Source organism: Taudactylus pleione, unplaced genomic scaffold (assembly GCF_031769625.1).
Source record: "Taudactylus pleione unplaced genomic scaffold, aTauple2 ptg000155l, whole genome shotgun sequence".
Classification (NCBI taxonomy): Eukaryota; Metazoa; Chordata; class Amphibia; order Anura; family Myobatrachidae; genus Taudactylus; species Taudactylus pleione.
This window is the reverse complement of record NW_028284557.1, coordinates 5,716,024-5,738,594: the sequence shown is the minus strand read 5'-3', so window position 1 is coordinate 5,738,594 and position 22,571 is coordinate 5,716,024. Positions and strand designations below refer to the sequence as shown.

Sequence of the window (22,571 nt, the reverse complement as noted above, 5' to 3'; positions counted from 1 at the left end):
TGTCACTAAAAATGGCCTTTATCAGGTTGATACATCCGGTCGTTATGATCGCATTTTGCAATGCGATCATGGACAGTACTGACATGCCCTGATCGCATTGCAAATGCGATCATTAATAAATGTGGGCCTTGGTCCCTCCAACTGATAATAGAAATTATTAGTTTTACTGCTGCACTACATTATTTAACTTATGTTTGCATTCAGTCCATGGCGATAAAAGGATTTCAGTTTGATTTTTTAAAAGGAATTACAATGGATGTTCAAATTTAATTAGCACTTTTATTTTGTATGTACGTCTGTAGGTATTTAATTGTACATGGCAAATGCAACTTTAGTATTCATTGAAAAACTGTCTAAGCCAGTGGTTCCCAAAAATGAGAGTTATGGTAAGAACTTACCTTTGTTAACTCTCTTTCTTCGAAGTCCATAGGGTTCACAGGGAGACCTTGGGGTGTAGGTTGGATCTGGATCCTGGGCACCACGCAGTTAAAGCTTTAGCTCCCAGGATGCACTGGACCATCCTCCCTATACCCCGCCCCCGAGCCAGAGGCACCTCAGTTAGTACGTAGCCAAAGGCCGGAAGAGGAAAAGAGAGAGAAGGAAGACTGGAACACTCAAGACCCATACTCACATAGGAGGAGATGGGAAATCCGGTGACCAGCCATATCGGCCATATGAAGCCAAGTGCGTCAGGGCGGGTGCCCTGTGGACTTTGAAGTAAGAGAGTTAACAAAGGTAAGTGTCACGATCCGGTGCAAATGTTCCTCTGTGGAAGACGGTAAGCCGGGGGGTTCGGGTGACCTGGGAAGTGACTGTACTAGGTCTCCTAGTTGCGGCCGAACACAGGTTTGGCTAGACCTGCCCAGAGGCGCGGAGTCTAACTCACTTGGTGGTTTTCTCCAGTGACCCCTCCAATTGGGGTTTGGTTTTCCGCTGCACCAAGTGAGCAGGTCGCGGCCCTCTGGACAGGTACCTGGGAATGGCAGAAGACCAGAAACTATATTTAACGAAGCAAATGCTAGAGCACAGGAGGTAAACTGGATGCTTAGATATTGGAACGCTGTTAGGGATCCTAATCACAGGCTAGCATAGGAATACTGGAAAGTGTACTGAGAATCACTGAGAAATCCAATTGCTGATTGCACAGAAAAATAGAGGCAAATATTGGGAATTGCTAGATATGTTTGGAGCTGATTTGCAGAGACAAGACACAGAGCAAAGAACACAAACATATACTGGAAAGCTATAAATGTAGGTGTTGACTGCACAGACAAGACACAGAGAGAAGTGGACACAGGCACATGTAGTAATCCCAGTCGCAGGCTAGCTTGGAAACACAGAAAAATGTACAGGAACTGCAACAGATTCTGGAGCTGAAACACAGAGGGAAGACAGGAATAAACTGGGGAAGCTAGTAATGCTGGTAGTGGACAAAGTCAATACTGGGAGAGTGCTGGAAGGTCCAGCTGTGAGCTAATTAGTACTAGCAGCTAATCTGACACCTCAGTGACACAGGGTAATAGCCACAGGAAAGCTGCAATGGAATTAGCAGCACATATACAAAGACACAAAGGAAAGAGACATGAAACACTGAAGTACTGTGAGAGAGCTAAAGTCTCAGACTAAGGGTTAGCATGGAAGCTAATACAGGAAACTGGAAAACTGTGAGCAGGCTGAAGCAACACGCTGAAGGAATTAGCACAGAGCAACAGTGGGAGTATCACAGGCACTGGAATAACGAAGTTGAACAGCAGTTACTTGTTCCTGGAGTCAGACTTAAATACCCCTGGGTGGCTGATCATTGGATCAGCTGAGTGACCACAGGACTATCATTGGGAGAGACTAGTCAGGTGATATGAGCCAACATGGCTGCGCCCATGCCCGGCACCCCGGAAACCAGGACACACGCATGGAAGCCCTAGCAGACCCCAGGGAGAATACTCAGTCACCACTCTCCTCCACTCCCAGCGTCTGGACACCTAAGCCCGAAGACACCAGCGCAGAGGTGAGTAGCGGCCGATCCCAGGCCGCATCCTGACAGTAAGTTCTTACAATAACTCTAATTTTTTACAGCTTTGACTCTCTTACTTATGGCGTTTGCATCTGCCAGGAGAGTGTCAGAATTGGGGGCGCTCTCCTGTTGCTCCCTCTTCTGGATATTTCACCAGGACAGGGCTATGCTTCACGCTCGCCCTGAATTACTTCCTAAAGTGTTTTCTAGTTTCCATATTAATCTGGAATTTATAGTGCCGGCCTTTCAGTCACCAGAAGCCCTTTGCCTAAATATGGCACAGTGCAGCACACAATAGTATGTGACAGACCTCACAAATATTATCTTTTATATATGTGAGGTAAAAGAACCACCTTAACTACACCTGTCTTCAGAATTAGAGGAAAGGTATAGATATATACTGACAGGAGAAAAAGACAGCGCTAGCATAAGTCACATATCATGCAGAAAATATACTGCAAAATGGCACTACATTCAACTGCCCAAATTCAGTGTCTGGGAAGGCTATAGTGCTGCATACACTAACACAAGTGTGAGGTATGCAGGGGGACTGGACCACGTGCTATCCTGGGAGATCTACGATGCACCATCCAAGAAAATGGCCGCAGGAAACCTCAGAGGGGACGTGGCCACAGGAGGAGAGCAGCTCAGCAAAGCCAGACCGCAGTGGAAAGGTGTGCTGGCTGACGATTAACTCCAGGAACGCTGCCTCCCGCACCAGAAAATGTCCCTGGTGGTCTAGTGGAGCCTGCTTCTACGCTCAGTGCCTCCGGTCTGTCCCCTGAGATTGGAGGCAAGACTGCTTATACACGGGTCACCACAAGCGGTGACCCGCCTTACCTGTCCCCGTGCGACCGGCTGCAGTCTGAGATGTCCCACGGGGCCTAACTAGCAAAGACCCCCAGATACTGACGTTGCGACGCCGACAGGGTGATGGGGCAGCAGTGCAGACGTTTGCTGCGCACTCTAAAGTGGAGAATAAAACTACCAAATCACAAAAGAAATAAGCTTTGGGCCTGCTAAGCAGCCCCCCTGCATAAACAGCGACCCGACTCCAGCCGGGCACCAACGTAAACTGAGGTGCCTCTGGCTCGGGAGCGGGGTATAGGGAGGATGGTCCAGTGCATCCTGGGAGCTAAAGTTTTAACTGTGTGGTGGCCGGGATCCAGATCGAACCTACTCCCCAAGGTCTCCCTGTGGAACCTATGGACCCTGAAGAAGAAATAAGTAGTATATTTACTAAAATTAGAGTTTTGCCCATATCAACCAATCAGATTCTAGCTATTATCTTCAAGAAGATACTAGATAAATGATAAGTAGAATCTGATGGGTTGTTAAGAGCAACGTCTTCACTGCTAAAAACTCTCACTTTAGTAAATATACCCCTTTGGGCTCTATTTATTAACATTATTTTGACTAAAATAAAGTGAAAAGGGGTGTTTTCACACCCTTTTCACATTATTTTAGTATCACCTATAGTTATTACAGGGCAATTGGAGTAGAATTCGTAAAATTCTACTCCAACCCCTAAGTATCACTTATTTTTAGTAAAGCAGATCGCATTTCCCATAATTGTAATGGGAAATGTGATCCGACCAGAATTACTAAAAATAAAATGTGAAAAAATATCGGGGAAAGCCCTGTGATAATAACGCCACATGGAGGTGGTGTTATCTTGGGTCTCCCCCGGTTACCGGCCTCCTACTCTGCTCTAACGGGGAGAACAGAGCCGGGAATCGGTCCCTGTAATCAGCTGTGTGGTCTAAACAGACCGCAGGCTAATTACTGTAAAAAAAAATAGTAAAAAAAAAAATGTACTTACCTGACTCGAGGGACCGGTGATCGGGCCTCCGGTGATGACTCCCCTCCGGTCAGCTGGTCTCCCATAGTGCACTGCTGCCCGGTCATCAGGTGATCGGGCCCCAGTGCAGTATGGGAGATCACCTGACCGGAGGAATGGAGAACATCACCGGAGGCCCGGAACATGCAGGAAAGTGTAATTAAGGGAGAGGGGGGTCGCGGGGGGGTCCGTGATTGCGGGAGCGGGGCTTAGCACCGGGGAGGGTAGCAGCGGCAACTGGCGGCGCATGCGCGGGCACTTAATCACGGTATTTTTTGCAAAAATACCGTGATAAGGCTCCGAAGGGGATTTGCAGGGACAGAGCTTTATCGCAAGCTCTTTCCCTGCAAGGGATTTGTAGTAAATCCCTGTGATATTGCCTGAATTCGCAATGCGAATTCACTCAGTAATATCACACTACAATCTGCATTCAATATGCGGATTGTAGTAAATAGAGCCCTTAGTCTTCAGTGCACCCTAACAGTCCAGGTATTAAAGATATCCATGCTTGAGGACAGATATTTCAATCAAATTGACTGAGGTATTAATTAAGCCAGCTGTGCTCAAGCATGGATATACTGAAAACCTGGACTATTAGGGTTTCTTGAGGACCGGGTTTGTGAACCACTGGTCAAAGCAAATAGACTGTCTTATGTATATGAAAGTTCATTAAAGTATTATATTGTTGACTGTAAGTTTATCATTTACCACAAAACAGCGTCAAGCCCCATCTGCTGGTGTAACCAGGTACATATGCTACTGTTCTTTCCTAGCTTAAATATGGAGCATATTCTACTGCTCTCTCCTGGCTTATTGGCAGATGCAAAGACGAACGCAAGTTGGCCGCAATTGCTTCCGCACTGAATGCAGAGCAAAATGCTTATATTTGTCTATATGCATAGATGTGCACATATCTATTGCCGGACCTCCTCAATCTGTGCACTTGGTTTCATATGCTGGGTACACACTACACACTAGTCGATGTCTTCCCATCCAGTGTATCGGACCAACATATCGGGCATATCATCTAGTGTGTACCCACTATGCTGCTGATGATGCGTGCCAGTGACATCCTGCACTTGCCGATGCCGGCTCCCACGCCAGGTTACGTCGCTGAACATGTCAGGCTGGGTACACATTGTCTAGTAGTGTGTACCCAGCCATAGTTGTCAGTCATCATTATCAGTGCGCACTTGCACCAGCCGTACCCCAGATGCAAAAGCGCAGTCTGGAAACAGGCACAATTCCTTCAACACAGGGGCCTATGTATCAAAGCTTGTGAGATAAAATTGTGAGATATATATCACCAACCAATCAGCTTCTAACTTACATTTTCCAGGCTGTGTTTAAGAAATGATAGTTTGGAGCTGATGGGTTGGTGATATATATTTCACAATTTTATCTCACATCGAGCTTTCATACATATGCCCCATGCGGTTAGATATGTCCGCAAATCCTGCTTGCAGTCGACTCTGCTTCAACCCAAATGTGTCTTGTTTTGGGATGTATTATACACCAACCTGCATTTGTATGTAAAATGCAACTCTATATTAGCCAGACTATGTTAATATCTTACTGCCATTCTGTGAATGCTAAATATCTTCTTTCTGTACCATGTCCTAACATCGTGCAATTTGCTAATTAGACATTTTATGGTTTGCCATGCTGATTTGATCAGAGTGTGAAAAAAAAATTGTCATTATTGTTGTAATTATTTTCAAATGTTTAGTTTACAGGCGGCATTGTCTCATCTGGTAAAAGGTAAGCGCTGAATAGAATTATTCTTAGTGAATCTGTACGGCTGCTGGCAGTGTTACACGGCACCTTTGCGCCAGGCTCTGTTTCCAAGGGGACATTGTTGACAACTGGACCAAATTCGGAAGTTGTTTCAAAGGCGGATGTGCCGGTGGCCCGGTTATGGCCCCGCTGCTAATATTGCTTCTGGCCGGGGTGGCCCTTGCCTCTCGAGGGGACCGGGAGCCCGTGTACCGGGAGTGTGTGACTACGTGTGAGCAGAGGAATTGCACCGGCCCCGGACTGCGGGACTTCCGGGCTGATCAGCCCCTGTACATGAGACTCACTGGTGAGAGCCGGGAACTCTAGTGACATCTCCAGGTGGGGAGTGGGCTCCGTGGCTACTGCTGGTGACCGGTCTCTGAAGGGATTATTGAGGTGTATAGGGTTGGAGCAATGAAAGCTCCAGGTAACCGCTGGATGATGGAAAGTAATGGCTGTACTGCAGTGACTGGCAGCTCCAGGGGGTAAGAGGTGACTGATAAATGAGTCAGGGTTTATTTACTGCAAGGGGCAAATGTGCACAGAATCAAAGCAACGATTAACTGTTTTGTTTTTTTTTCTGTCCAGTACAAATTATTATTATTACTGTAAGATAAATTAGATTTTAAGGATAATTGGAAGACAGAATGAGACTCCTAGGCCACCTTTGGAGGTTGTGTAAAAAAATCATGTACATTTTAAGGTGATGTGCAGCCTCCTGGTATAAATATCCAGCCTTCCCTTTTTTATTAATCTCACCCTGCTCTCCTCCCCACCCCATCGTTACCAATTACCATATTACTAGTGTTCATTCTAGCACCCTGCACCTGTCACACCCCGTGCAGTTCCTCTTTCCTGCCTGGGGTGTTGCTCTCTGCTCTGGTGCTTCTAGCAAACTCAACTGATGCAACAAACTTCTGATATACAGACCAGAGTTTGCTAGAAGCACCAGAGCAGAGTCACACACTCCAGGCAGGAAAGAGGAACTGCACGAGTTGTGACAGGTGCAGGGTGCTAGAATGAAGACTAATTAGTAGATAGTGGTTACGTCGTCCTCCATTCTTTATCAGCATTTTTTTTGTTAATCTTTATTTCTCAGGATGGACATGCTTGGATGACTGTAGGTACCAGTGCATGTGGGACACAGTGTCTCTGTTTCTCAAGGAAGGATATGCTGTCCCACAGTTTCATGGCAAGGTAAAACCAGATTCCATACAGTCAATATTCTACTTTATATAGAATTCCACATATATTTGAGAGTACAATATATGCATGGGGTAAAACATTCTTTTTATATATACTTAAAATAAGTGAGCTCTTTATACGCAGAGAAATATTTAATTTTTTTTAAAAAAGGTTATTCAGAAATTTGCAATGAACCCTGTTTTAAATGCCCTCTTTGCCAAAAATACAATTTGGCTTAAGTATAAGAGCTACTAGTAGTAGTCTCAAATATATCCGTATGTAGAGGTTTGAGATATTTGAAATAAATGTATGATCTTGGGAGACAATATTCTCTCTGTATAGATTATCACTTACCAATTTGAAAGAACCTGTAGTCAGCTTCTTCGCCACCTGTTGCATAATGCCTTGTGTAAAGAGCGTCATTGTTGATTTGACTACTGTCCCTATAAAAAATACTCTGTATGACCTTTTGTGGTTTTTTGGCAAAGTCTTTACCAGGAGATTCCCATAATGGAAAGAGTAATAGTCTCTTCAGAATCTATCCTACTACCATTAAGGACCTTTTAATAAAATCATCTTTTCAGTTTTTCCCCTAAACTACTGCTTAGTTAATCTTTCATGTCTTAAATTAATCATGAGCGTGAGGGAGACATCAGGACTGTATCTACTACATGATTACATTTTCTATGCTTTATTGCATTGCTCTAAGTGCACCTAGAAGCGCCCTCTTTTGCATAATGTGTTCTGAAGGTGCAAAACGGTGCCAATCTCCAATGATGTGTAAAGAAAAGAAGTCCATTATGGGGGGAAAAATGCTTAGTGGCCCTCCGCTAAATGGTACTACATGTTGAGACTCCCATATCCAAAATGCTTGGGACCAGGGGTATTTTGGATATGCAAATATTCCAAAATACAGAATATTTGGATATCATAATGAGATATCTTGGGAATGGGACCTAAATCTAAACACAGAATGTATTTGTTTTATATACACCTTATACGCAGCCAGAAGGTAATTTTTATGTAATATTTTTAATAATTTTGAGCCTTAAAAATTGTTTGTGTACATTGAATCATCAAAAAGAAAAGGTTTCATGATGTCTGTCAACGTTCTATATGTTTTAATATTAAGTTTGTTCATGACAGAAGTTGTTTTGTACTTTTACGACCATATAAATGTATAACAAGTGTTATTTGAACCTAAAGGGATATCCTCCATTATTGAATTAAATCCTTTATTAATGAATCTAAGGCTGGGTACACACGTAAAGATTTTCTGTCCAACCATCCAACTAATTGATTGGTTGGAATGAAAATCTGGTAAGGTATGAAAGCAAATGACAATCAGCAATTTGTTCCCAAATGCCGGAAAATGGACAAAACTGTCGTTTGAACAAATTGTTAAGGATCAAACATTTAACAAACTTGTCTGACGACTATTTTCATCTGTTTTCTGGCATTTAGGAGCAAATTGCTGATCATCAGTTACTGCCATACCTTACCAGATTTTCATTCCAACCAATCAACTAGTTGGATGGTTGGACAGAAAATCTTTACGTGTGTACCCAGCTTAAGGCAGTGGCTCCCAAACTGGGTGCCATGAGTTGGTGGTCCAGGATAAAAACAAATTAGTTATGGTCAATGAGATAGACAAAATCAGTGTTGGTGGCTCCAAAACATAAAATATGTGGACAAACAGAAGCAGCACAGCCCTGCTATGGTTACAAAGAGTTTGGGAACCACTGTTCTGAGGTGGTTCCCAAACTATAATAGCTATGATAAATATTGTATAATAGCTATGATAAATATGGTTTGTCCAGGCGCAAAGTTACTTGCTTTTTTGCTTTGTTCCCAACTTAGAATCAGACCCATAATCATTGAAAGAGACCCATATCTGTAATAACATATCAGCAGGCATTTTAAAGTTTTAAAATCTATGACAAACAAATATGACGCACACATCCGTAACAAGCTGGGGGCCACAATTGAAGGACCAGAGGGCCACATGTTAAAGTATAATTCAACGTTGAAAGAACAGATTCCATTTTATATTAGGACTACATTTGTTAAGTCAACATGGTACGTGTGCGCTTTACTTTGGAACGTATTTTATCCTTGGAACTTAAATAGTTTAGTTTGGTTGCTTTGGGTAAACAACATTGCTATGCAGCCTTGGGACTTTGGGATTTACTTCAGACTGTAGTTAGTGTTACTTTGTTTCCTGTCGCTCTTATCTCGAGGCAGGCTGTGCAGTATTTGTACACTAAGGATGCATCACCAGGTAGCATGGTAAAGGTGTTACAGTGAGGTGCAGGTTGTCTTTAGTGCTGCTATGGATTTATGCAATCAGTGAAAAATAGGAGTTTTCATTTATTTCCGCAGTCATTAGACACAGTGATGCCCTATCGGTAAAGGCTGATTTCCCTTATTTAGACTGCATTTTGAAAGGATACAAAGTCAGAAAACTGCTGCTGGATTCACAGAAGCTCATACAGAAAGTATTTCTGGTGTTACCGTAATAAAACAGACAGACACCTTTTTGGGATATATATTTGCTTTATTACAAAGATTATTTTAAAAATGAGTTATTCTTTATGTCCACCTTAACACCAGCAAGTGTTCCGAAAATCTAGGAAAACTCAAGTTGTAACTTATGAAATGTACTGTCTTGGCTTTTATTCTGTTACTGAATTGATTGCTGCATGACATGTTCAGAAAGTCTGTTGGGTAAAATTACTACGCAGCACGTAGCCACCAAGTTGTCAGCTGTTTCAGCCACTGGATTTAAAGGGTAATAATATTAAATGTAGAACCAGGCATGTTTTGTATTTAATATCATTGCCTTCTTAAATGCGGCGGCCAAATCAGCTGATGACACTTCGGCTTTTAAAAGCATCACTCAGTACATGTAGCGAGTTTCCTTTGTTCATTTGATTTGACTGTTTATAAGAAAGGAAGCTGTGCATAATGTATATAAGGCATACAGTATCTGGGTTAGTGAAACCAAAGTGTAATTTAAACCCACATAAGACGGTAAAAGACAATTTCTGCATTATTTTTATTTTTGTTTTTAATTTCTCCTACATCTCTCATCTGTGACTTCTCTAGTGGCCGTTCTCCCGGTTCCTGTTCTTCCAGGAGCCAGCCTCTGCCATTGCCTCTTTCCTCAATGGTCTTGTCAACCTAATGATGCTACAGCGTTACCGCTCTTCTGTTCCGGCTTCCTGCCCAATGTACCACACCTGCCTCACCTTTGCCATGGTAGGTACAACATGTAATCTATAAAACACTATCACTTCCACAGCGCAAGTAAGAACTTATGCTGCCACTAATATCCCTAAACAAGGCACCTCTAACCTTGAAAACATAGACAATAATATATGAATGGATAGTACATCCTGTGCTGATTCAGTATTTTCCACAGGATTTCACCAATACATCATTGGAACAACTTCATCCCTTGAGCATACAGGTATTTACATGAAAAAGAGAAAATATTGTACGTTATAGTGTAGTATGTTTAGTTAATTTTGGGAAACTCCAACGTGATTCACAACACTTCACAGGAAGGTGTTTGAAAACTCCTTCACCAATAGGAAAGAGATCTCTTCTCCACACCCTTATGTTATTGCCCTTACTTGAAAGAAGTTAAGACAGCCCTATCACAGTTTCTTTAATTCACTCTCTCCTTTTCTTAATGCTTTTTTCTTTATCCTCCAGCTATTAGTAATATTAAAAATAGACAAGAAAAAAATGTCTAGTACATTACCCCAATAAAATATCTTTTATGGTAAGTAGCAGACTTGCATATAAAGACATTTATATGTGTATATTACAAGAAGGATAGGTAAAACTCCTTCACCAATAGGATAGTGCCTTCTCCACGTCCTAATATTTCACTTACTTGAAGGAATCTTAAAAATAAAAAAAATAAAAAAATAAAAAACAGCCTAATCACGGTATCTTTAAGATAAAGTCCTTTTCATCAGGTTCCCTTTCCAGGAAATATTCTCCAGCAGTTGATCACCATAGGAATTGGTGGGGAATAAAAAATCTAGTGCATTATCCCAGATTAAAAAAACTTTAATAATAAGAAGTAGCACACTCACATTTAAAAACATGCAAATCATATGTAAATACAGATATCCTAAGTAAAAAGTCCCACCATCCTACCTACCTGAGACAAAACTGCAGCAGGTGCATATCAAGATCTCCTATGCTGCGATAACCGCAAGCCTACAGTCAGACTTGGGTTGGGTACGGGATCCCGGAGGTTGGGATGCCGGCAGTAAGAATACAGACAGTGGCATCCTGGCAGTCAAAATCCCAACCCAATTAGGCAAGTCTCCTAACCCTCCCCATAACCCACCATTCCTGCAGCCTAACCCACCCTCCACCCACGGTCTAACCTTAACCTTCCCCCTAGTGCCTAACCCTATCCCCTAACCTCTCCCGTAATACTTACCATCAGGATTCTGGCGCCGGAATTCCGGCACCTGTATTCTTAGCGCCAGCATCTACCAGGATGGTAACTACATCCCGTCCAACTTGTGTCCATGCAGAATCCCACTCTGTCTGTGCACTGGCACGGTAACTGCTTGATGCTTTTGCAAGTCCAGGTGATATCCTGTGGAAAATATTGAACTAGAGCCGAATGTAAGATACAACTTGAGTTACAAAATGAATAAACCATCTCCTACAAAATTAATGGACCAAGGAAAATCTTGTTGTTCAACAACATGTCTCCATAAATCTTGGTTTTACCCATATTGTACACGGTACCAGCTGTGGCAATATTAATACCATATGTGTATACAAATGTTCCAATGTTTTTCAGGTCTCCATTAATGCCTGGTTCTGGTCCATGATTTTCCACACCAGAGACACAGCAGTAACCGAGGTAAACAATGGAAGAACATGGGATTTATCCTGTAAAGAATGTGCTCATGCATATGTGCATAGTGTCCGTCTGTCAGTCTACTCTCTGCCACATTCACTGTCTGTCCCTGCAGAAAATGGACTACTTCTGTGCCTCGGCAGTCATTCTGTACTCCATCTACCTGTGCTGTATGAGGTGAGTCCCAGGGAAGGGAGTAACCATGGGAGGTCCCTGTACCCTATTTATAGTACTTGGCTTTCCTCTTTCCTCATATGCTTTACTTGCACACGGTGGGACTGATTTAGCGTTGCATGAAATTTGGAACGCAATGCCAATGTTCACGTAGTTTCGCTATTAGTTGCCACTGCGCAGGTGCGAAAAGTCTTTAAAGCCCCTAGGACGCAGGCGTTACATAGTATACACTAGGTACAAAGGTACTGTTGCATACGAGACGGTATCAGAAACCGAGGGACAAAACGATGAGCGTTCCAGGGCGGTGACCTGAAGTGAACCCAATAGAATACGTCTTGTGGGTGTGTGATGGTAGTGTCTCAGGCGTGTCAGTGTATGCGGCTGCGTTCCCAGATGTATAGCCACTTTCACAGAGGCCATGTTCAGACGGAGAGCAGGTGCCAATGGTAAACGCAATGGTGGCGTATCCAGAGCCACCAGCAGTGTAAGCGTTTTGTCTCAGTGTTTGCACATTCATGCTAGTGCACAAGGGGAAGGCTGACACTAGCATTTGCATATTATTGCTGCTGTGACTCTGCAAGCAGACGCATCAGCGTCCACCTGTGAATCGGGCCGAGTAGTCCTTTCCTTTCCTCTTTATTCATCTTACGTAACGTACTAGATCTTTTCTGTTCCAATTTGTGGATGCTTGTACTTATTCCAATATACTTATATCATGTGTCTCCTGGCAGGACTCTGGGTCTTCGGTATCCTTCTTATGCCAATGCTTTTGGTGTTGTCCTGATTGTTTTGTTTGCATGCCACGTGTCTTACCTGACTCTGGGGCGCTTTGATTACAGCTACAATATGTTAGCGAATGCCAGCTTTGGTGAGTTGAGATTTCAATGATATAAATTACCTGCCTAATTTTCCCGTGTGTATTCTCCAGTCATTTATCTGTGACAGTACCCTTTTTATGTCTGTCCTTCACTAGGCATGGTTAACCTGGTATGGTGGCTGGCGTGGTGCGTGAAGAGACACTCTCATCAGCCTTATCTCTGGAAGTGTGTGCTGGTCGTGGTCCTGCTGCAGAGCCTGGCGCTGTTAGAGTTGCTGGATTTCCCACCTGTATTGTGGGTACTAGATGCCCATGCACTTTGGCACTTCAGCACCATCCCTCTTAATGTTCTTTTCTACAGGTTAGTGCCTGTAGCTTTGTGTGTTGGAGCGTCCACCAAGCAAGACAAACATCTGTCAGACTACATTGGCATAAGCAAACCAATAAGTACAATGACAAACAAACTAAACACTTTGGCTATTTACATTCCTTGCTAAGCCAAGTCATATTTGTAACAAATTTGATAAAAACAGACAAAACTGTTGTGAATTTATTTTAGTAGTAAGTAGCCACAACACAAAAGGATGTGTGGAAAGTGCTCTCAATGTTTGAAGAAAGTTCCTTCTCACAGGAAAGTATTTTTCACACCAGCCATTTTATTTGGAGCCTGGTATATTGCTTTGAACTATACATCTTTAAATTGGGTAATATTTTTAGATATTCATTAAACATAATGACTTTTGAGGTTTTCAACTGTTTCTGTATTTGTTTAGTGTGCCTCACACATGTCTGCATTGCTGTACACACATTTCACCAGGAGGTGGTGGGATTTTACCTCTTGTAAAATAATGATTTCCATACTACATATTGTCACTTTCATTATACTTACATGCTGCTATATTTCTCTCAATCTAGTTTTCTGAAGGATGACAGCTTGTATCTGCTCAAGGTGAACTCTGATATACTAAAACTGGACTAGACCGAGAGAGATTAATTGCCATGGCTGGATCCAGTACTGAATTGCCCACTGAATTGGGAATGTAGATGGCCATGATTTACTATACTTATTCCCTCTTCCATAATGGGGGTCTCTGAAGTGCCTTATTGTCATTGTGACTGTATGCAGAGGAGGACTTCCTGAGTGCGTTACCCATTGCAAATGGAAATGTTATCCTTTATCTGTGCAATAGTTTCCCTGCTGCCGTCATTGGAATTATATTATACACTGCTGTGCCCATCAGTTATCAAACCTGTCTTAAAGGATCTCCTAATAGGCCAAATATATATGCTCTGTTAAATGATGCATGATTGACTCCTTTGCCTTTTAGAATGGTTCTTCAATATTGCCAAATTCTAGTTGAATAGGCAACGGTCTGTCTCTGTGTATTTAATGCTATATGAAATGTAATATAATCCATTTATCCTATTATAAACATTGCAGATTGGGGCATACAATGAAATCATGTTGTCTGATGGACAATTGTGTGACCAGCTAAAGTAATCTACATGTTTTGGGGTGAAAGTCTGGGAACAATATAATAGTTAAATGGGAATACTTCAAATATGTATTCTTGCTTTTAAGTTGCATAACTAATGGCAGGGCCAGTAAGCATGCCAAATGATTTCTAACCCTGGATTAGCTGATTACAGTGTTAACACTTAGTTCTCTGTGCATAATGTGGCCGTGCAGAAACCAGTGCAATCCTGTGACATAATCAGGACAAGCCTCTAGGAAGAGGGAAGCCTGAGAAGACCTGGATATTGTTCTGCTTGCCAGGCAACAATAATGGATCCATGAAAAATATCTTTGATAAAAATTGGCTTCTGATTTTACATTGGTAATGTTAGAGCTTGTAATAGGAGAGGGTATTTGGAGAATACTGTGAATCTCCAAGGTACTGTATCTCCTGTTAATATAAAGTGAAATAATCTTGTTATGCAGGTTTAAGGACATGTTCTCGGGCAGGATTTCAGGATCAACACCCATGTGTGTCTACTTACACCGCTGATTGTTCCTCTGTAAATTAGCTGCACAGCTATTTGAAGTTAAGGTGCCCATACATCTGCAACAGATTTTCGCGATGTAGCAATGCGATCGGAAATGCTGGTCTTCCGGTTGGAAACGCCGACCGCCCACCATTGATGTTCAGCGTTCCGTCGCAGGATTGCTGAATTTTTACATGTTAAATGTCCCCGATTAGACAATCACAATCATTTTTTGATCGCGATCGTCAATCAGGAATCTCCAACATGTTGGATTTCTGCGATCCTGCGATGCCGGGTTGCAGCATTGCAGGATCGCGGCAATCCGTCGCTGATGTATGAGGCCCTTTAGAAATCGTCTATAGATTTTTTTCAGGCTGAAAAGTCCAAAGATTTCATATACAGGAAGAACTGAAGGCATGCTCTGCAATCCTGGTAATGTGCTATCTGCAAAATGGTATGCTGCAAGTGTTCAAGCTTGTATAAAGTCTGTACTGTAGTAGAAGCAACTTATTAGCACACGTGATATGCCTGGTAATTTGGGGTAATGTCTACAGTTTATAAAATGTTGTTTACTTTATATTTCATAAAATAACCCTTGTCATATCCTCATTTATATAGGTTATTGTGACCTTTTTAAAGGACCCACTTGTACTGTTTTGAGAATAATTAGAAAGTTTTTCTAGATATATTGATTTCTGTATATAGGGATCTGTTCTGTACACAATACATTCCTGTGTGTGTATTATGCTTGCACAGTACATGGATTTGCTGTATTTCAATCCATGTGCTAGAAAACAAAATGTTTGCACTAAATGTGTTATTTTAACAGCAGGTTAGACTGGGATTTCCAGCTACTAGTAACCTATGTGACTTGGCCTTTGTGTCTGCAGAGTTGTGAGTACTTCTACCAGAGAAAGAAATGTCCTAGGGCAGTGGCTCCCAAACAAATCACAGCGCCCAAGGGTATCAGCATTTTTCTCACGGCACTCCTAAGCCAAAAGTTTCTTACTGACAAATTCAGCAAAAATTATTAAATTAAGTAAATTGTGCTAAATGTACCTGTTATACTTTGGTTCAGGTATGTGGGGTGGACAGGGTTGTGCTTTTGTTTGTCCATATATTTTATGATGGGCAAAACCAGAGCTGGTGTAGCCGATCATAAATAATTTGATTTGGTCCTGGACCACCAACCCGTGGCACCCTGTAAGAGCTGGGGTGCCACGCCACCAAGTTTGGGAACCACTGCCCTAAGGGAAAATATATATATTTGGGATCTGTTCTGTTGCTATAAATTGCTTTTTATTATGTAAGCCTATATGTTCATTTCAGATTTTAAGTCTGTGCTATAGAGGGGTTGGGAGGTGCATGTGTGCCTTATTGTTTGTCAATCATTGTTCATGCTGCTGTGTAATATATAACCGCCTATTGTGATTAAAGCAAATTGCGTATCGCAGGACATTTTGTTTCTTTACTAAAGGGGCTGCAACTTCAATAACAAATTGTAGCTAGCATAGGTTAAAACTGATACACACTAAACATTGCTTATAGCCACCTAAAGGCTACCATGAAATAATGGAGCTCTGTCTACCATTTTTTTTTATTATCAATAAATGTTATTGAAACAAAATTATAAAGGGTGTACAGAAGAAAAAAGGTATGCAGGGTTACATGGGGAGCATTGCTCTGTCATATTTTTGTTAGTGGGTTACCACAAGAGAGAAAAAGTTTGGACATTTGTTTAGTACCTGCATTTAATACATATTATTTACACATCTTTGCACTAAATGGATCATCTGGTACATGGACTGATCATATGTTATAACAGTATTAGGACCCTCCTGAACCCCCCTCATTTTAGTAACCCCATACATCATGATATCACCCTTATTTGGAATCTCCTTTCTGGGCCCAAACAAAAAAAATCCCATTCACATCATCTACCCCAACTTTCATGTTTGCAGTCATAGAATAGGTGTAGAATTCCCTGATCTGACACTTAGCAGTGCAAAGAGCCTTCTTCACCATCTCTTCTGTGACTGGCACCACACTCAATCGTGCCTCTCCCGCTAAGTAATAAGACTCCTCTAATGCCCCAATCAGCAGCAGATGGCCCTGAGGTTTCAGGATCCCAGTTATATTCTCAAGTGCCTTCTGAAAAGCCTCAAGGTCTGGGCTGCAGGCTTCAAGGCAGAAGGAGGATACCAGACAGTCCACTGAACCACTGGTTAATTCTTGCCCTAGTGGACAAGACTGATGGATATCCACAGGTATCACTCGAGTCACCCGTTCCCGAAAACGTTTCTGTTTGTCTTGCCAAGGCTCTCTGTGGAAACAAATATAAAAGGGAAGATGTTATTTTCACTGTTGAAAATATGGACTTTGTGGCTAGCTACAATTTTCATCATACCTTCCCCTCTCTCAGCCATGCCTGGTCCCCTTGCCTGCAAGCAGGGAGAGTTCACAATGTTTTTTATCCTGCCATTGGCAGCATAGGAGAAATTCACATCCACACAAAGCTGTGTTGCTTTCTAAATGGACAGAGCTGCAGCTCTGCACTGACAGCATCTATGTTCTAGATTACATTTACTCTTTGTAACTCCCTTTCTTATTAGTGGTCAGGGGAACAGATGGCCATTTAAAGTACTGACAGGGCTAAAGCTGCATACACACGTAAAGATTTTCTGTCCAACCATCCAACTAGTTGATTGGTTGGAATGAAAACCTGGTAAGGTATGGGAGTAAATGACAATCAGCAATTTGCTCCCAAACGCCGGAAAATGGACAAAAACTGTTTGAACAAATTGTTTAGATCAAACATTTAACAAACTTGTCTGATGACCATTTTCATCTGTTTTCTGGCATTTAGGAGCAAATTGCTGATCATCATTTACTCCCATACCATACCAGATTTTCATTCCAACCAATCAACTAGTTGGATGGTTGGACAGAAAATCTTTACGTGTGTACCCAGCTTTACTTTCCTTCAAGAGGTTCCCAGACCTGGGACCTCCAGAGGTTTTATTCATTGGGAGAAGCTGTAAGTCAGTTGGGGGGAAAAATAAAGCCATAAAATTATTTTCCCATATAGCAGTAGCGGGATATAGATGTTGATCCATGTCTCAACCCTAAAAGTAAAAGAAGCATAGTATAATCAAACATTCCTGGTTAGGGTCGTCCGTGAACCCCAATGTCTTCAGCAAAAATTATTTAGCAGTGAATGCAAATAATTTTTTAATTCTATAAAGGGGGACGACTATTGTGTGTGTGTGTTTGTTTGAGGGAACCGACACTTGTAGTGTGCATTTGCACCATTTCGAGTGATAGTACGCACTATAGTCCATGTGCATGTCATGAGCAGTCAGTGCATGCTGGCACTTGTAGTGGCACAGGTGCTCACACTATATTTATTAAAACAAAATGCCCTGGTCCACAAGGAGGGTCTCAATGCTACTCACCCTTGATCAGTAGATCCTGTGGCCTGACTATTTGTTCAGCATGTGGTTTAAGATGTCTGAACCATGTCTTTTTTTTTTTACATGAAGTAAAGCAGCATTTTGCCATTTAATTTGGAAAAGCCACCACTTAGTACATGGGATGGCTTGTATACCTACCATGTATACAAATTGGGATTGCGTTTTCAGGACTAGCACTTTTAAAATATTGCTGTGTTAGGTGGAGATTTGCCTAACCTCTGCTTAGTAAATGTCCCTCTTTCATCATTGTTGGGTTACATCTTAGTATACCAGCAATATAAAAATGTAGCAAAACCGTTATATTTTACCAATATCCAGCACTAAGCAGGGATAGTACACAGTATTTGCTGTATAGTGCAGTAATTATGGGGGTGTAATCTTTCTGCCCCTGTATTTGTGGTTATGATTACTATATAGCTATAAGGGGGCTGATACAGAATGCAAGTTGGCCATAATAGCTTCCACATTGCACGAACAGAAAAAAAAGCATGTACTGCCCATGTGCAGAATTGTATGCATCTCTGAGGTCGGACCACCCCTGTCTATGAGCATAGTTATCACCCTATCTCTGGTGCAAAATACAGCTCTAAAAAAATAGTGATTGCGCATATGCACAACTGCGTAGCCCACAACTCCATCAAAAAGCCCTCCGTGAGCTTTGCATACTGTAGTAGTCCTATACAATAAAAGTAGGCACCTGTTGGAATACCAGCACATGGTTATAATATGGCAGACTACTTACCCTTTCCCCTCCAGCTTACAGACATGTTGAAAATAGGGGGTCCAATCAAAGGTCCCTGGTTCCTTCTTCAGCCATTTCTTCAGTTCTTCCCGATTCACCTCCAAATAATCAGTCATAATCACCTCCTTGAAGTTCTCAAATGCACTGAGCAGCTGGTAAATGGTAGGACCTGAACCAATGTCTACCAGGGTACACCCACGTATCTCACCTAAGGGCACAGAATAAGACCGCAAGATCAATTGGTATTTAGGGCAAATGACTGTCACTGGTGGCTTATTATCCCTTTTATTTTATTAAAGGTATTTACAGTATATGAGAAAATAAGAGAAATCTACAGAGAATACAATGCATTGTTGGATGATTATATCATTAAACATAAAATAAGCACAAGCAGGTATAGCAAGGAACAGGAGAATCCAAGCAATAAAGCTATGCTGTATAATGAGATGCCAGTAACTTCATGTAAAGCTAGGTGCACACTACATGATTCCGATGCATTGGAATGACATATCGTCAATATCGTGTAGTGTATGCACTACATTGGGCGCACTCCCGTTGGGTCAACAGCCACATCGCCTGATCTTCTGTACATGCAGGAAGATCAGACAATGTGGCTGACGATCCGTCACAGCGCTATGCGGCGGGGGGGAGGGAGCGGCATGTCGGGCACCGGATCATCCAGTGTGTACGGAACGCCCGACATGTTGGCCCGTCTGAGCTGGGGTCGAGGGTTGCATCGCTGGGTACACAGTCGTTTAGTGTGTATCCAGCTTTAGGAAAGAGAAGTATCAATTATATACATTTTCTCTATGGCTTAGTTCCATTGTATGAGCCTAAGGCAGATAGAAAGCTGGGGTAAAATCTTTAGGAATCGTTATAGTGCTATCTGTATTAAATTAGAAAAAAATTTAACAGTCTTTTCATATAATAATGCATTTCTAAAGCCCCTGTTAAAAATAATCATAGTAAAGAAAATGAAACAGTCTTGTCAGGCTGAAATGTAATCTTCTGTTTGTCAGCGATTTAAACAAACACAGGCACATCACAGATCCTTCAGACACAAATGGCAATATGTATCAAACAACAAGCACCAAAACAGATACACCTAGGCGCCTGATCAGAATATGGAGATATCGATCTTAGTACCCAATCCACGCTGCAGCTTCTTAATAGAGGTAGTTACTAAGACAGAAGGTCTCCAATCAGCAGCGCTTTTTATTATTCTTTTTTCCAAGATGTATCAAGCCTTGGAGAAGTTGACCTGAGCAGCCAATCCGCTTCCAACTGTCATTTATCTAGCACAGTCTTTGAAATGACACATTCTGATTGACTGCTATGGGAACTTCTCCATTTTATCTCAAAGGTTTGATACATCTCCCCCAACATTATAATGATGACGTTTCTGTTTATTGTTTTCGAGGCTGCATGGATCATTCAAGCGTGCAATTTTTTATAACCTTGTAATGGTAAATCTGCTCTTTCACACCTTAAGTATACAAGGGATACTAATTCACATCAAACATAAATACATACAGAAACATACACCTATATCAAGAAAGTTTTGTATTGCATATATATATATATATATATATATATATATATATATATATATATATATATGCAAAACTGACCAGATGTTCTGAAAGACATAAAATCAGAGAATACAATGGTGTCATGAGCTTACCTTTCTCACAAGCCTCATGAAGGCAGCGCAGTTTCCAGCACATGACGCTGTCTTCACGTGTGAAGTCTGCTCTTGGTGGCACATAGTTATTCTGTAGGTAGGCTTTGGGGTTGAATAACCGGTAAGACTCCGCAACAGCCTGGATGCTGTTCATGTTGGAAGTGATAACACTACATGCACTGATCCCACTTATAAGCTGGAGGTATTGCTCCCAGCCTATCATCACTCTGCATTACAGATATTCCTCCCATTACTCTCCATTAGAGCTACCTCCACTCTCAGCTTCCGTGATAGCATCTCTCACATTGATCCACTTTTCAGTCTGTTTTGCCCACAGGGTTACAAAGCAGCACAAGGGTATCTAGAAATGTCATCATTACTTTATCTGCCAGATGCCAACCGCCCTAGAGCATTGATGCATACATTTTATCTGTGCTTTCCTTCTGTACAGATTATTGTTATAGTAGCTTGTGTATAATTATATACAGTAAACTCATGCATTCTTAAGTGTCATTATCAAATTGGAAAACATGCAGATGTGAAACATCTACTGTTATTACAAATTCCCCTACTTGTTCACCATGTGCGAGTGTAATATGCCAGTATACTACAAATGATGCTCCATGTTGTACTCGTCTGCTTAGGTTGCTTGTGCAATTTAATCATAGTCTTTTGAAAGGGCCCTATTCAGTAGCGTCCCTCCCTGCTGTGACACAGTGTGGGGAGGGATGCCGCCACCGAAAGGGCTGTGTGGCCTCGTGGCCCGAACCCCGGCCTGTGCTGTGGGTATCATATCTGGGGTGCCGGAGGTGCGGAGTGCCGGCTCCCTCACTATAACAGGAGTCGAGTTCTGCACTTAATGCTACAGTGCAGCACCCGGCTCCTGTCACTGATGGGGAGCCAGCACCTTGGTGTCACCCCTCGGCGGGTGACACCTGGGTGCGGCCTGCACCCCCCTTGTGACGCCAGTGGCCCTTTTGAATGTTGTTTAATCCGTTTTGGCATCATCGCTGGTAACGTTGCACTCTACAGATTTGTGGTAAGTTTTTGTTTGACTGCTGTTATTGTGATTTCAAAGTCTAAGATGATGCTGGTAAGACTATTTGCCTATGTCAGCAGTGAATTTTCTAGATTTGTATTGTTCGTATTGATGTACGCTGAAATACAACAAAATAGTATCCCGACCGTAGGCAACCCAAAGGTAAGTATCGGGTTGCAGGGGGAGGGTAGCGTTAGCTAGCAGGGTTAGGGTTAGGCACCGGGGAGGGACGATTAGGAGTAGGGTGCGGGGAGGGGGAGGTTAGGTTGTTAGCTTGGTGTTGTATTGAGCAGAGTCCCTTGGCTTGATATGAGGGCTCTCCTGAGCTAGGGAGTATAGAAATAATTATTTTTACACGCTATGATGCAATGAGCCATTGCTCCTATACGCTAACCTTCCCCTAGCAAAGTTGGGAGCATTAATTGAGTAAATGAGCACTTACACTTGCCATATTAAACAATTGGCTTTATGAAAATCTAATCAAGATCAACTTTGTTTTTACTGAGCATTTTGATAAATGTGCTTAGAAGGTGATTGCTCTTACCGTCTGTGTTTGGTTATTTTCTGACCACTGTAACACACCTTATGTCGACTGCTCATCTATATCAGTTTGTTCACACAGTATTGTTAAAATACACAGCAAACTTATTGGTTATTCTCCTGTGCAGCCATTATCAGTCATACTGTAGCAGTCCTATACAATAAATGTAAGCACCATATGGAATACCAGCACATAGTTATAACATGGAAGATTACTCCTCCTTTTCCCTCCAGCTCACAGACATGTTAAAAATAGGGGCTATAATCAATGGTCCTTTGTTCCTTCTTCAAATCATAAAATAGCTTTAAAGAAACCAACAACTAATTTATAAACCAAGACATCCCAAAAAAAGATTATATTCTATTCATCACTTCATAAAACAATTCTTCAAAACATTACATAAAAT

General features: G+C 41.9%; 2 protein-coding genes across 3 annotated transcripts; one reads left to right on the top strand and one right to left on the bottom strand.

The window, feature by feature from the left end:
* Positions 1-5,645: 5,645 nt before the first annotated feature.
* On the top strand, positions 5,646-14,160 carry PGAP3 (post-GPI attachment to proteins phospholipase 3). 2 transcript variants are annotated; one of them, XM_088474629.1, is made up of 9 exons: positions 5,646-5,934; positions 6,727-6,824; positions 9,921-10,073; positions 10,237-10,284; positions 11,650-11,712; positions 11,825-11,886; positions 12,615-12,751; positions 12,857-13,061; positions 13,616-14,160. In XM_088474629.1, exons 1-9 carry the CDS (start codon positions 5,769-5,771, stop codon positions 13,677-13,679), a joined length of 996 nt encoding a protein of 331 aa, XP_088330755.1. In that variant the 5' UTR covers positions 5,646-5,768; the 3' UTR covers positions 13,680-14,160. The 2 variants fall into 2 exon arrangements, with proteins under 2 accessions (XP_088330755.1, XP_088330756.1); XM_088474630.1 differs by lacking the exon at positions 10,237-10,284 and having other exon boundaries at positions 5,648-5,934.
* A 2,174-nt stretch (positions 14,161-16,334) lies between these two features.
* Positions 16,335-20,745, bottom strand: PNMT (phenylethanolamine N-methyltransferase). The gene is made up of 3 exons (XM_088474717.1): positions 20,586-20,745; positions 18,902-19,109; positions 16,335-17,009 (listed from the first exon to the last, which is right to left on the bottom strand). Exons 1-3 carry the CDS (start codon positions 20,737-20,739, stop codon positions 16,571-16,573), a joined length of 801 nt encoding a protein of 266 aa, XP_088330843.1. The 5' UTR covers positions 20,740-20,745; the 3' UTR covers positions 16,335-16,570.
* Positions 20,746-22,571: the final 1,826 nt, after the last annotated feature.

Coding starts and splice junctions, on each gene's coding strand:
- PNMT (XM_088474717.1), bottom strand. CDS start 20,739: ATGAACAGCATCCAGGCTGTTGCGGAGTCTTACCGGTTATTCAACCCC. Junction 19,110..20,585: donor TCATGAGGCTTGTGAGAAAG/GTAAGCTCATGA, acceptor CTGTGCCCTTAG/GTGAGATACGTGGGTGTACC. Junction 17,010..18,901: donor TGTAAGCTGGAGGGGAAAGG/GTAAGTAGTCTG, acceptor TTGTTTCCACAG/AGAGCCTTGGCAAGACAAAC.
- PGAP3 (XM_088474629.1), top strand. CDS start 5,769: ATGGCCCCGCTGCTAATATTGCTTCTGGCCGGGGTGGCCCTTGCCTCT. Junction 5,935..6,726: donor CCTGTACATGAGACTCACTG/GTGAGAGCCGGG, acceptor TTTATTTCTCAG/GATGGACATGCTTGGATGAC. Junction 10,285..11,649: donor TTCATCCCTTGAGCATACAG/GTATTTACATGA, acceptor AATGTTTTTCAG/GTCTCCATTAATGCCTGGTT.